General features: G+C 41.7%; 1 protein-coding gene across 4 annotated transcripts in view; it reads left to right on the top strand.

The window, feature by feature from the left end:
* The window catches only part of zranb3 (zinc finger, RAN-binding domain containing 3), a 74,282-nt gene that overhangs the window by 2,501 nt on the left and 57,987 nt on the right, over nucleotides 1–13,794 (top strand). For all 4 annotated transcript variants that reach the window (XM_070957593.1, XM_070957591.1, XM_070957590.1 and 1 more), the window contains exons 3-5: nucleotides 8,069–8,087; nucleotides 8,358–8,536; nucleotides 11,567–11,798. In XM_070957593.1, coding sequence (XP_070813694.1) covers nucleotides 8,069–8,087; nucleotides 8,358–8,536; nucleotides 11,567–11,798 — 430 coding nt within the window. The remainder of the gene's footprint in view (nucleotides 1–8,068; nucleotides 8,088–8,357; nucleotides 8,537–11,566; nucleotides 11,799–13,794) is intronic.

The raw sequence follows: 13,794 nt of genomic DNA, 5'->3' as shown, positions 1-13,794 counted from the left end.
AGAACCTCAAAAATTCTGTAGGTTACTGATATGTTTCACTTCCTGATAATGAAGATGTTCAGCTTGTGGCCTAACTTGACAGCAAGCAAATCTGTAGTCACACATTTTTCTCTCTATTGCTGCATCAGTGTGTGATTTAGTTAAACAGGATTACATGTTTAGATAGATAATTAGATAGATAATCTACTTTAATGGAGCCTTAAAGTAGGCAGTCCCAAAACTCTAATATTATATTGTAAATTCAGAAGGTCAGATAGAGACCAGGTTGCATCTTTGAAACCAATTACCAGTCCATGGGAAGTTTCTCTGTTGCACAAGTTCACAAGTGTTTGACTGCGTTAAGCATTAGCTGCAGGAGCTGGCCAGGACTTGCCCGTCTCCTCCTCTCCAACCAGTCGATGTATGCTCGGGTTCTCGGGAAGGTCAGCACAGGGGGAGCCAATCTGAGCGCCGCTGCTGTGGTGCGGAGCGGCCATATTGATTCAGGAACACAGGGAGGCACTGCTTTGTTACACGGGTGGGTCAGAAGTCAATTGGTTCTTGCTGCACTGTGTGGACAGTTACCTCAGTCAATTGGCATCAATGTGACAATAAGAGCAGTGCGGGCAGTGCTTCTGTCCAGAGACAAGCAGAGGTGGCATTAGCACAAGATGTTATAGGTAGAGAGAGCCTTAAAATAGAATGAGCACAGGCGTGATGTTCAGCCAAGTTAGCTCACCTAAATTTCCCCAAATGTATATAATATAGCTATATTCTGTATGGCAGTGCCACACAAGCACAGATGTTACTCAGACAGTGTGTGACTCCATCCTCTTATACCTGTATGATGTCAGGCAGAACCTTGTAAATGCAATTCTCAGATAATTATCAGTGGCTCATTTTTTAATGTCTCCTGTTGGCTTGTTTTAATACAAGAACACAGTTAAAGGGTCTGTGAATATGCCTACATACATAGATGATATATCATGGAATTTTAAGCCCTCTGGAGTGCAACCTTTTATCCACAACTGTGTGCATTCACACGCAGACAGTGAAGATGATTACAAGCTAAAAATGGTAATTTTATTGACAGTAATCTTGATCTTTCTTCGTATTTCAGTCACCCTGCTGTTCTTTATTTGTTCATTCAATATCCTTGAAAAGAGCCTCAAATTAAAGCAGCAGTCTCTTTTTTTCCACTCAAACTCTTGAGACTGAGATTCATTGTACTGTAGAAGAGGCAGAAATAGCGACATTTCTACCTTCAATAGCCCGAGTAGACCATAATGCAGAATGGTTGGATTTTGAGGAAGGAGCTTAACAATTCTGGGAAATGTAGGCTATCACTTCCTGAGGTTGAACTAGACGAGGGAGGCTGACAGACAAAAAATAAATGTCAGCCCTTCATTATAAAATAACTCCTGAAATGCACAGAACATCATAGATTGATGTCAGATATCTAACAGTGTGGGAGGATCCGTGGGCGGATTTTTCCTTTAAATCTCATAGTCATTGTGTCTCTTCACATCCAGAGCATTAAGAGTACCGAACCAAAACATCAAATGTTGTTGCAATTCAAATACTCATGGAGCCCACTGTATCTGTCTGTGTAGGAGGGTGAGTGAATTTTACGGGGTTAGATGAGGGATAATGTGGGAAAGTTGTGGTACACCGTGATGATAAAAACCCGTGAGATGTGGTTGATTGTATTGTTTGGAAAGTTGGGCAGAAGCATTTGTATATATTCAGCTTTTGTAAAACATAAATGTACCCAGGGTACACCTTTAAAATGCAGTACTCTCAGTGAACAAAAACATCAGTTTGGAGTAAAAGTACATCCATTAAGACCTCTTGGTTTCCTCCATTAAGTCGCTGACTGAGGCTTGATGCCAGCCACTTGATGCACTGTCTGTCCACCCTGCTCTGATTTGTCCAAAATATTATTGTAAGTGACTGCCTGTGCTTTTATTGAATAAGGTCTGCTCTGCTGATGCGAGAGGAGATCAATAAGCAGACTGTGTTGTCTCTCGCTGTGATGGTCAAATTACTGAGAGAAGTCCATTTCAGACATGGAGTTTGTTCTCTGGACACACACAAGTTGATGTATTTACACTACATTTGTACTGACCCATAACTATTGTTCATAATGCCGGCTGCACACAGAGTGGTTTCATAAAATCATTAGGGCTATTCAGCATCAGATTGGAAGTTACTGTGCTGGAGGGATAATTGAGCTTATTTCCAGAGTCCCTTGAAAGTCTGTCCATTTAACATAAATTCAGTACAACAACCAGCAACCTTTAAAGGAGGCGAGGTGAACATCACTCAGATAGTGCAGTATTAAAGCCCCTGCAAACTTGATTTTAAATCTGGAGTATTTCTCTAATATCTTAAACACTCCTGATTAAATAAGCAACAATCAAACTTGGAGTATATTTATTCCAAGTTTGACACTCAGACGCTCAGTTTATCTGTTTCACTGGGACTCTGTGGGTGTGATTTGATTAGAAGTGCTGGTAACACAAGCAAACAGCCTCGCAACTGTCATCAGATTCTGATTAAAATGTTTCTATATCCTGCTTGAGGTGCAGAACTGTGTGACATCATGTTTTTCCCAGCTGATCCCCGCCCACTTCAAACCAGTGAAGAACACATTAGCAAAAAAAAAAAAGAAAAAGAAAACAAATCTCTGGCCAAATAACCAAAACTGGTCTGACTTTGCAATAAAACTGTGTTCTCTTTTAAGTCTGGTATGAGGTGATCGAGAAAATATGTTTTCAGGGCCTTTAACAGCTTTTTTTGAAATTACTGATTCAGTTTGTTTGCCTGCACAAGTAAACAATAGGGGATCCTACATTTCCCATAATGCAACAAGACAGTTTATTTTAATAGAATCTCCCTGACAAGTGCATGCCAGCATCTTTTCAACTCAATTCACACAATTTGCAGCCAGCCCAGGCTGATGACATCATTGCCACACAGCTCTTTTCAGGGCCACAGAGGACATTAGTCTTCACAGACTGAGCCGTCTTAATCATGACTAGTGTCCTGATCTGATCTTAATTTGTAAAAACGTAGGAGCTCCTCTTTAATGCAGACAAAAGGAGATTCAGTGCACAGAGTAGTATGAAAGGTGGCACTCAGTAGCTTTAATGCTCTACCGCTCTGCCATTTATGCCGTTTGCTGATTTCTGGAGGTATTTTACAGTGATGGGTTGATACAACAAAATCACATTTCCACCACTGTTCTTTCAACAGCTGCTGGCCAGTGTTACAGCTGCCCGTCCTTATTCTTTATCCAGCCAAAAACACCCTGACCCCTAATTTGACAGCAGTAGTGTTTAGCATCACAGTTCGTGCATGGGTTGCCTGTGCCCCAGCCACAGTTAAAAATATTAGACAATAGAATCACATGTGTCTGACCTGTAATCTGAAGAGGGACCCCAGGTGCAGTATTATCATAGAAGTCATACATCTTTAAAGTGCTTCAGTTACAGTCTTTACTTTCTGAGGTGCTCTAAATGCCATTTCCTCCTAATTAAGCATGATATTTTTCACAGGTCTTAATGGAAGAGGGTATTATATTTTTGTGTTATGAAGACGGCAGGAGATGTGTTCTGTTATAAGGCATGAAAAATGTTATTTTAGTCTCCATCAATAACCCATTGCCTTAATAGCCGACTCTATTATTTGGATACGATCCATCCAGGAAGTAAAGAAGAGGTTTTTAAAGAAACAAAGTGTTTAGGCTGCGCATGATAAATAAACTTTGTACCCTGCTGGGTCAGTTTGTGTGTTGGAGAGAAGAGTTATGCTGATGGGGGAACACTTTTAACGAGTGTTGGAACATAAAAAAAAAAAATATCTTCCCTTGGTTTAGCATTTCAAGAAGCGGGAATGTTCGGAGTAGATGCACCATTAGAGCCAAACACAACATCCTGTACATTCATACATCTTTATGTACATTCTGCTGGAATAGATACAGGAGGAGACAGACTGTGATTAAACATAGCAAAAGAAAGTTTCAACGATCACCTAAGTAAGAGAATAGCCGAATATCACCTACTTACCATAATGCAGCATATTCATATTATGTTCACTGTGCATTGTGAGACTGACCTTTATGAGCAGCCAATAGCCAAGTGGGACCTGCAGCTTGATGCAGATTGTCCTGGAACTTTTAATTAGAAAAAGTGAGTGTGAGCCCAAAAATCCTGCACATGAAGTATATCTTTAAACACTGAAATGGTCTGGTATGACTGGTAGCTTATGGTGGCTAATTTCTGAAATGAGCAAGAATGTGTTTTGTCAGGATTCAGCTTTTTTTATTTATGAGAAGGACATCGTGTTATTTCTTCTCTCACAACGTTCATAGTCTGACTGCTCCTCCCCTGAAGCCATGTTGCCTTTCTATGACAACCGGTGAGCATTAACTGCCGTCAGCAGTCTTAGCTGCAGCATTACTGCGTATTTAACCAGACATTGCTTTTTTAAAATGTTTATTTCTGTGTCAGTATGGTGGAAAACATAATATAAAAATGTGGTTAATGTACATGTCACCCTGTGGGGGAATATTATTATTAAAAATACATGTAAAAAATGGAATAAATCACTTTTGAAATCACTGGTCTGAGCGTTGTAAAGAGGCAGAGGAAAAAAAACCATTCGACTCCACAAAAGGCAGAAACAGAGCCTGTGTGTGTGTGTGTGTGTGTGTGTGTGTGCGCGCGCGCGCATGTGTACCTATTGTCCCGCAAGTATATGAAGTTTTGTTTAGTTTTTCTATTTTAAGCTCTGTTGAAAAAATAGAATTAAAAGAGCTCTCTGATAGATTTGGGTGAGCAGAAGGGTGCTTAAGTTGGGGAATCAGAACTTGTGAGCCAAACACTAGTTGTGGATTGCCCCATATAGCAAGGGTTTAAACTTTTCCTTTTAAATTCACACACACCATTGAAACATCCTCCTCCATCTCCTGCAAGTCGAAAAAGCCTTAAACCTTACAGGTCATTTAGAGAATGCAGCAAAACTGTACTCAGAACCGATAACTGTATGAGATCCGACCGAGTCCGAGCATGGCACACTGTAGCCCCCTCCAAGTCAGCCTTTTGTGCGGCATCCATCCACTGAGCAGTTTTTCCACTGACCACAGCGCACTCCAGGTCCAGTCATCAGAGGAGAACCCTAACAGGGCTGGAAGATTGGGGTTAGCCGCTGGGCCACACAACACATCACTGCGCAGAGGTCAAACCCATCAAATCATCGTAGCCGGCTTTGGGAGGGAGGGGAGCCCATTTCCTGACACTCTGTGGCTTGTGGGTTTCAGAGATAACATTAGAAAAACGGGGCGACGGGGACCGTGCCGTTGTCAGGCAACAGCAGTGCAGCATCCTCGCAGTCTCAAACCGTCAAGACGACACTCAGGTTATTTAAAGGAGGATGATTAATGTGTTGAGAAATGGCAAGCACCTGCCCCAGCCGCACTCCCTCCCCAGTGTGCAAGTGTGGGTGTGTGTGTGCGCGCGGGTGGGTGTTAGCGAAGCACATATATGCGTGAGTGTGTGTAGACGTTTGCATGTGCTTGAAAATGTGTGTGCGTGCGCTTCATATCTATCATGTATTTTTTTTGCATATCTTTTCTTTTGTGTGCATTTTTCACACATATACTGCTTTGCGTGCGTGTGTGCGCATTGCGCTGACTGGGCCGGTGTGCTGGCAATTAGAAAAACCACCAGTGGCAAGGTGCACATTAATCATGTTCCTCAGCTGAAAGAGAGAAATGGGGCGGAGATGGGGGGAGGGAGGGAGGAGGGAGGAGGAGAAAGAATAATGAGAGACTGTGTCTGAGGTATTCAGAGCTGCTCTGTTGCACTGTTTGCTCTGACATGATGTTGGAAGCATTTATGAATAAGCAAGGTCATGACAATAGGCTCGAACCCACTGGGCAGGGAGAAGCAGAGGTTGATCAATCTGCACTTTTTCCGTGGGGACAACTTCAGCTGAGGAACGTGTCACGCTTTCATTGTTCCTTTATGACGTGTAGCGTAAAGGGGGGAAGTCGGTGGCTGTTCTGTGGCTGCTAAAACATATCATATCAGAGACAGGATGACAGGTGAGCCGTTACTTTGATCCTAGAGTCAGGCTCAGTTGCAGGCTTACGCTTGAAAATGTGAATTAAGCGCACTGATTAATAAGCAGTGATAGGACTACAGCGAGTAGAACAACTAGTATCATTCATTAATGTATTGATTATTTTTTGATCAAGCTTTGTGTGGATGATCTTATGGTTTGTGTGCTGCAGCCAACTTCAGTTTTATTTTGTATCAGTCAAGACTACAGTCACCAAACCATGCAGAATACTACTGTAATCATATTGAAACAAGCTCACTGCATTTTAGAATTAGGCATTATAGTGATGGTTATGGATAGGCCACACCCTCGTAACGTACATGATGGTGATTGGATAGTCATGAGAAACATCATCAAGAGGCCTTCAGTGGATCTATGACTCATACGCCATGTGTAGACTTTAGTATTACATACAATTTGTTGGTTAAAATGTTCAGAATACATACAGTTTAACTAGATTTGTGATAGATATACAGAACAGCTCGAAACACACTGTCAAAGAAATGGAGACACATTACAGAAAACACTTGGGTTAATAATCTGTATTTAATCAATGAGGCGTCTCGGACGGTGACTCCAAAAGTGTTCCCTTCTGGACAGTGAGACGTCTAAATTACCTCCTTTCAGGGGAAGCGATACTTTTTCAATTCCGATATATCTAAGAGAGGAAATGGGATGATTAAATTTAACAAAATGTGCTGCTCCTGGATAAGTCATGTCTTTGCATCTGATAGGACTGCTGTGTTCAGCAGTACGAGTTTCCAGTGCTCTCCACGTGACTTATGACAGGGGCAAGGATCTCTGTACCTGTTACCTGTCACAGCGGCAAGTATAATTGCACTGATCTCTCTGGTTTTTACCTCTTTCATATACCATGAGTGGTCATTCGTTGAATACACCATTGAGTTGGCAGTCAGATTCAAGTATATGCCAGTGTTTTGTTATTATTCACTTTATCTGTTCTGCACCGTAAGACGACTCTGCTGTCAACATTATACGGTCAGTTGATTTGGCTGTAGGTTTATTGTTTAAGAGAACAGATCTGGAGCTGTCTTTTATTTTGATAGTTATTGGATTCACCTCATGGACTGCATTTGGATTATGACCTGAAGCGTTTCCTGGAATGTACCTCTGTTTATTAGATATTTACATGAAAGTGTTAAATTTGAGCTGATGTTTAACTTTCTGAAATATGTTTTTAACATTTGCTCAGATCCAGAAACGAGGTATGAGACAGGGCCTTTGTCACTTTGAAGTTATGTGATTGGCTGAATCTCCTGTCACTGTTAAAGCAGCTTTGAAGGCCTCTTGGTGACGTTTCTCATCTTATTGGTGGAACATGATTATCCAGTCACCATGGACTGGGTCTGACTATGATGATGGATCTTGACGAAGGCCTGAGGGCTGAAACGTCACCTAATTACAGACATTAACAGACATAACTGAAAACAAATATTATTGTTTTTCTTCAGGAATTACACTCTAGTCTCATGATTCCCCCCAGCATGTTCATTTCTTTTACTGGGAATTGGGTGAACCCAAACACAATGAGCGCTCTCTCTCAACTGCAGCAGATACAGACAGTTGGAACAACAACATAAATATTGAATAGCCACAACAATTCTCAAACTGCAACAAAGTCCCAGTGCAGACATAAATTATAAGTGACAGATCTGTAATATGTCCAAGAGCAGCTGAGTCTGAGGCGACTTTGTGGTGTGAGAAGTCTGGTTCTGACAGGAGGTTTTCTGGTGTGACTCCTTGGACAAGCCAGGTATGTCTGGATAAGGGAAACCTCTCCAGTGAATGCCGTTGTGGTGCCCTTGAGCAAAGCCCTCATGCTGCAGGAGCTGCAGTCTTTATATGCAAACTATAAACTCTGTCTTTTTATAGCAGCCAGGTTTTTATTACCAGCTTCAAAACTCATCTGATAAAGTTTTCTCTGTTTTCTTTTGTTTTGCAGATGTATGATTGCTGATGAGGTAAGCACACACAATGCTGGCTCAGGAAATCTATTTTCAAAAAAAAAAACAAAAGAAAAGAACCTGGGACTGCACGCCTTCCAAATTAATTTGTCAGCCCTGCGTGGCACTCCCACGTGTCTAATCGGTTTTGACACAGGAATCATTCTGAGACCTTATTACTCTTGGGCCTCACATCAGCTCGGCCGTCATATGCAATTTACCGCAGCGTCTGTGCGCGATTGACTTGTTTTTCTCCCCCTTCGCCGTGTGTTGATTTGGTCGGTCCAGATGGGTCTTGGGAAGACGGTGCAGGCCATCGCGGTGGCGTACGCCTTCAGGCGTGAGTGGCCCCTCCTGGTGGTGGTGCCCTCGTCTCTGAAGTATCCCTGGATCGAGGAGCTGGAGAGGTGGATCCCTGAGCTGCAGCCTGGGGACATCAACCTGGTGGAGAACAAGAGCCATACCATGTAGGTCATCCTGTCATCCCCCCTCCTCATTCACCTCCCCCAACCACCTCAGCCAGACTATGCACATACAAGTAATAATGCACAATGGTCATCAGCCTCTATAACATATGGGCTGTTTCTTAGAAAAGCCTTTGCAGAATATTTGAAGAATGGGCTTAAAATAGAAAATATATGTGTACTGTAATCAGCAAACTTAATTTTATTCTTCACATCAGCTGTGAAGGACACTGACTGGCTAATATCTGTCTTTCAGTGAACTGATAAAGCTTCCGTCCTGTCAAGCCATTTATTAAAGCTGCACTTTGAGAACCAAAAAGTCAAGCTCTGAAGGACATATGCTGAATTTCGTGCTTTCCAATACCACTGCTTGTGGTCAAAAGTAGCTGCATTTATTACTACTTTCAGTTACAGGTCAGCAGTGGCACCAGTAAGAATTGAGGGACATGCACTCAAAGAAAAGGAAAATATTCTTTAGGTAAAAAAATGTTTAGTTGTCATTGCTTGATTGATAGCAGTTGATTATTTTCCTGACTAACTGATCAATAGTTTGATCTATATAAGAGCAATTGCCCATGACAGTCTCCTAGAGCTCACAGTGATGTGTTCAAGTTACGCAACAGCAGCCCAAAATCCAAAGATGTTTAGTTTATTATCATACATGATGAAGAAAAGCAGCCAGTATTTACATTTGAGCAGCTGGAACCAGTGAATTTCAAGCGTTTTTGTGTAAAATGGAGCTGAAAAGGCAGTTTTCAATTGATTTAAGTGAAAATTCTCAGTTATGTTGCAGATCAGGACACATTTTGCACATTCAGACCCACAGTTTATGAGTGCAAACAAGGTCTTTTAAAGGCTCATAAATATGTTCTGAATATCTGTGCAGAGGAAATAATCATAGGATTATAGCCATTATTGGAATTTAAGGGAAAGTTGTCCTTTTAACAGGCAGTATTTAATGTCTCTTGTAATGACTCCATCTTTCCCGCCCTCTGCTTCTACACATGGTCATAATTTACCCAAAGGCGTGGGATAGAAATGTGAACACACCTGGTCACGTGGTGTGAAAGTGAGGCAGTGATGGTGAGAGGTTGTGGCTGACAATTTAATGTCAAAGTGTCCCTCTGTGTCAGGAGCCAAGACGGGCCGATGTTTGACAGCGCTGACAGACAAATCATGTCAAGGCAACATCTGCAATATTGAACAAGGTTTGAAATGTTTTCAATGCGGGAAGTGGAAAAAATGCCGTGGCAGAGAAGCCTGTCTCATTTTCACAGCTGTTTATAGTGACCCAGGTTCACGTTTTATTTGTGCGCTGTGGACTAATGTCACATATAAGCCTTTAAAACAGCTACTTTTACTATCATCTCAACTTTCCCCTAGTTCTCTTAGTTTTTATTTTTGAATGAAACAAACTTTTTATATCTGTGACTTGGAGACGGGGAAAAAAAAGCCCCTCTCCATCTCACATCACAGATGAGGCGCAAAGAGGTTGTGAAAGCCTTCTGGGGAAAATGTGTCCTTGAACTGGATGTGTTAATGACTGAACGGCGAGGCAAGAAAAAAAATTATGCAGCACCTCCTCTCAGTATTTTGACTCACTTGTTCTTTTGTAGAACATGAATGGCACCTCAGGTTTATTTCGGCTTGGAAATGCGCGTGTGGTGAAGGCGAAGAATTAGAAGCTGCCAGATGCTGGAAATGTTTCTGATTTCTCGGCGATCCTTATTGAGTTTCATGCTGCTGAATGAATGTCACCGCTGTGTTTGTTTGTTTATCTGTGACTGTGCTTGTGTGTTTGTGTTAGGGCTGCACATCACCTGGAAAATATAGAAATTGCAGTACAGCCCAGGAATGGATTTCTTAAGCGCTCGAGAGGAGGAGATGTATGAACCCGCGGCCCTAGTTTGTGTCAGGCTGTATATGTTTGTGTGTGTGTGTCTTCCTTTGTGCGCCTTAACATTTATCAAGTCCACACACAGTTTTTAAACAGTCTGGTTTACTTTACCTTGAGGGCTCCGTTGCCAAGTCAATAACACGAAAGCATTTGAAAAGATGTCGAGTTTGTATTGAGTTCTAGCTGTTGACACACATTTGTCAGTGTTAAAGGTAACTGCTGTACGAACTTCAGTCGCAGTTTAAAAGATAGAAGGTGGTTATATTCTATATTTTTGTTATGGTCAACAAGCCTGACCCGCACCTTTCAAAACGTCTGAGTCACAAAAAAACAATTAAAAGAAGGCAGGAGATCATTCAAATGTGAAATCCCAGTCAATCGACAAAATAACAAATAAAACTGTTAAAAGTAAATTTAGAAAGATGAATAAAAGTAACAGATCAGGTCAGATAATATGGATAACAGGGCTTATCAGAGGATCTCAAGCTAAGGGCTAGTGAGTAATGATGAGGGAGAAATATACGTTATTCCTCTGTGCCAGAGAGCTCGGTTGTTGTCCAAAAATGATTAAAAACACATCAGTGAGTCACTGTTGCACTGTGATGACATGTTCCTTCATTACCATGAACACGCACACACAGACTGGTTTATTTTGAAACAGTCCCACATATACCATCCAGCCATGAATACTCTCTAGACCAAAAGTGTATTAATCCACGGCTGAAAATAGTCCCAAGCAGACACACTGTTTCCTCCTGATGGAGTCATGTCTGCTAAAACTGACAGTGTCCAGCTGTACACCTGCTGCACACATTTTACATCCGTAGTTCTTAGCTATAAATGCACTTATCCCAGCCTGTGAAATGTGACTATTTGCCTTTTTGTTTGTCCTCTATGAGCCGGATATCTTTTGGGTTTTGGACTATTGTTCGGACAAACCGAGCAATCTGAAGAATTCTCCTTGGGCTCGGAATTTTTCATGACTTCACAACATTTTATCCACTAAAAAAATTATTGAGAAAACGATCAGCAGACAGTGAAAATTTTGTCCTCTACTAAATACTGCTAACAGAATTTGTAGGTGACAACATGTTTGTCCTCTGCTTGTGTTCATGTGTGTGTCTCTGTCCATCCAGGGGCATCAGCAGCAGTAAGGTGACGGTGCTGGGCTATGGCCTGCTCACCACAGATGCCCGCCCCCTGGTGGAGGCTCTGAGCAGGCAGCGGTTTGCGGTGGTCGTGGTGGACGAGGCTCATTACCTGAAATCCAGGAACGCAGCTCGGACTAAGATTCTGGTGCCTCTCATTCAGAGCGCCAAGCGGGCCATCTTACTCACCGGTACCCCGGCCCTGGGTCGGCCTGAAGAGGTAATAAAAGCTGATTAAATGAACGATGCCCCGTGGGGAAATGGCGATTATGGCAAAGAATACAAATTTAAGTGGCGTAAGCTGTTTTATTTTTCTTCCCAGGGGACATGATCCGTGCTTATTCAAAACTCCTTCAAACCCTGCTTTGAATTTTTAATACAATTGAAACAGTGGGCTGGAGACGAAGGAGCAGTGTAGACAAATGTAAAAAAAAACACCTTCAACAGATTATAAAACGACGTCCACATGCATCTGAAGGGATTCTGAGCCCAGACTCATGAAGAAAGATTAGCAGGCCGCAGAGCTAACTTCGGGCTCATCTCTGGCATCTCACAGAGGTGTTTCACTCCGCAGCACAGGTAGATCGCCATGGTAACTTGCTCGGGGGCAGGTTACGCTCAGATCCAACATTCAGAAAGCCAATTAACTCTCTCCAGCATCACTTATCCTCTAGGATCCCGTGGACTTATTTCAATAACCTTTGTTGCAAAAACTTCATTTACAAAGCCCGATATGAACAGACACTGCACTGCAATAAATGAGACAAGTAATAAAAAGAAGCGCATGGGGGGGGGACTATTGAATTTAGAGACAATAAGAAGGGCTGTTCACAGGACAGCAGTGTTTGGAGAGCGGCAGAGCCATTCCCCTCTCCATAATGATTTATTATATCATTTTTATATACAATATATTGAAGCAGCAGATTGCAGCCATATTCCATCACTGCAGCCCTGGAAGATGAAGTGGACTTGGTGAATAGAAAATCTTTTCACAGTCTCAGTGTGAAGACACAATACCGTATCAATAAGAAGTACTGTATGTCCACTGTACCCTAATGATAGGCCACTGATACAGCTCTGTGCTTCGGCATTTTCACCATCTCTACTTTTCCACCCCCCTCCTGCCTCAGAAGCAGCATTACTTTTGGCTTTTGCAATGTTTTTGTGTCGCTCACGTGACCATTATGACGACTCGGTGAATAACAACTAATTAGTTGTCTATTTATTTAGTGTGTTTCAAAGTTTTGCTGTTGGTTTGGAGAATATTTCTCCTTCAATTTCCTATTCTTTTCCCATCACAACTATCAATTGTGTTCAAGAATTTTGGAACACAGTTACCTCATTATATCTCATTATAGATCGACACTGTACAGAACATCCTATTTGTGAATACCTCTGCTCTCCAGCGCCAGCACACACACGCACATTAACACACACACAAGTCCCCATAATTATTCATAACCAGCAGTGTCGCTTTTTTTTTAGTTATTATTTTCTATCTACATCTGTGTTCCATCTTAAAAATAATTCATCCTTATTTATACATACAGAATATTTCTTAACAGTGCCTTTACAAACAGATAAAAGATGCATAAAATCATTGAACAAACACGACAAAGCCGAGAGATAAAAGAAGACAATTGCCGTTAAACCCCTAAAATCCTGGTTTTGAATCTTAAGGATGTGTCTATAAAATTAGATATTCATGAAAAATAAGCAACTATCCCTGTTAAAGTTTGGGGGAAAAAAAAAAAAAAAACATTCAAAAACTCAGATAATCTGCTTCACCAGGACTGCACGGGGATGGTAAATGATTCTCAGTCCTGATTGGTGCAGGAAAATACGTGACATCACCTTTTTCCAACTGAGCCAGGCCCACCCCATACAATTGAGAGTCACAGACAAAGCAGCACAGATGGAAATCTCTCATGAAAAATGACCAAAACTGCTCCAACTTTGACAGAAAATTATTGTGTTTGCTCATCGTGAGAGGGTGATTAAGAAACAGCATTTCTCCCATTGTCAACAAAACCAAAAACGTGTTACTGTCAGACTTCCCTACCATGTTGCATTTGTTACCACTGAAGATTTCAGTCTCACACTAATGTAGTTAAAAAAAACAAAGGCTCAGAAATTTCCTGAAACAGCTGGGCGCTGTAGTCTTGTGCAAACATGACTCAAACAGGAGAAAATAGTGCATCCATGTATTGGGGACT

The sequence above is a fragment of the Chaetodon trifascialis genome, chromosome 24 (assembly GCF_039877785.1).
Source record: "Chaetodon trifascialis isolate fChaTrf1 chromosome 24, fChaTrf1.hap1, whole genome shotgun sequence".
Taxonomy (NCBI): Eukaryota; Metazoa; Chordata; class Actinopteri; order Chaetodontiformes; family Chaetodontidae; genus Chaetodon; species Chaetodon trifascialis.
Note: the sequence above shows the minus strand (reverse complement) of the source record. Positions and strands in the feature narration are given on the sequence as shown.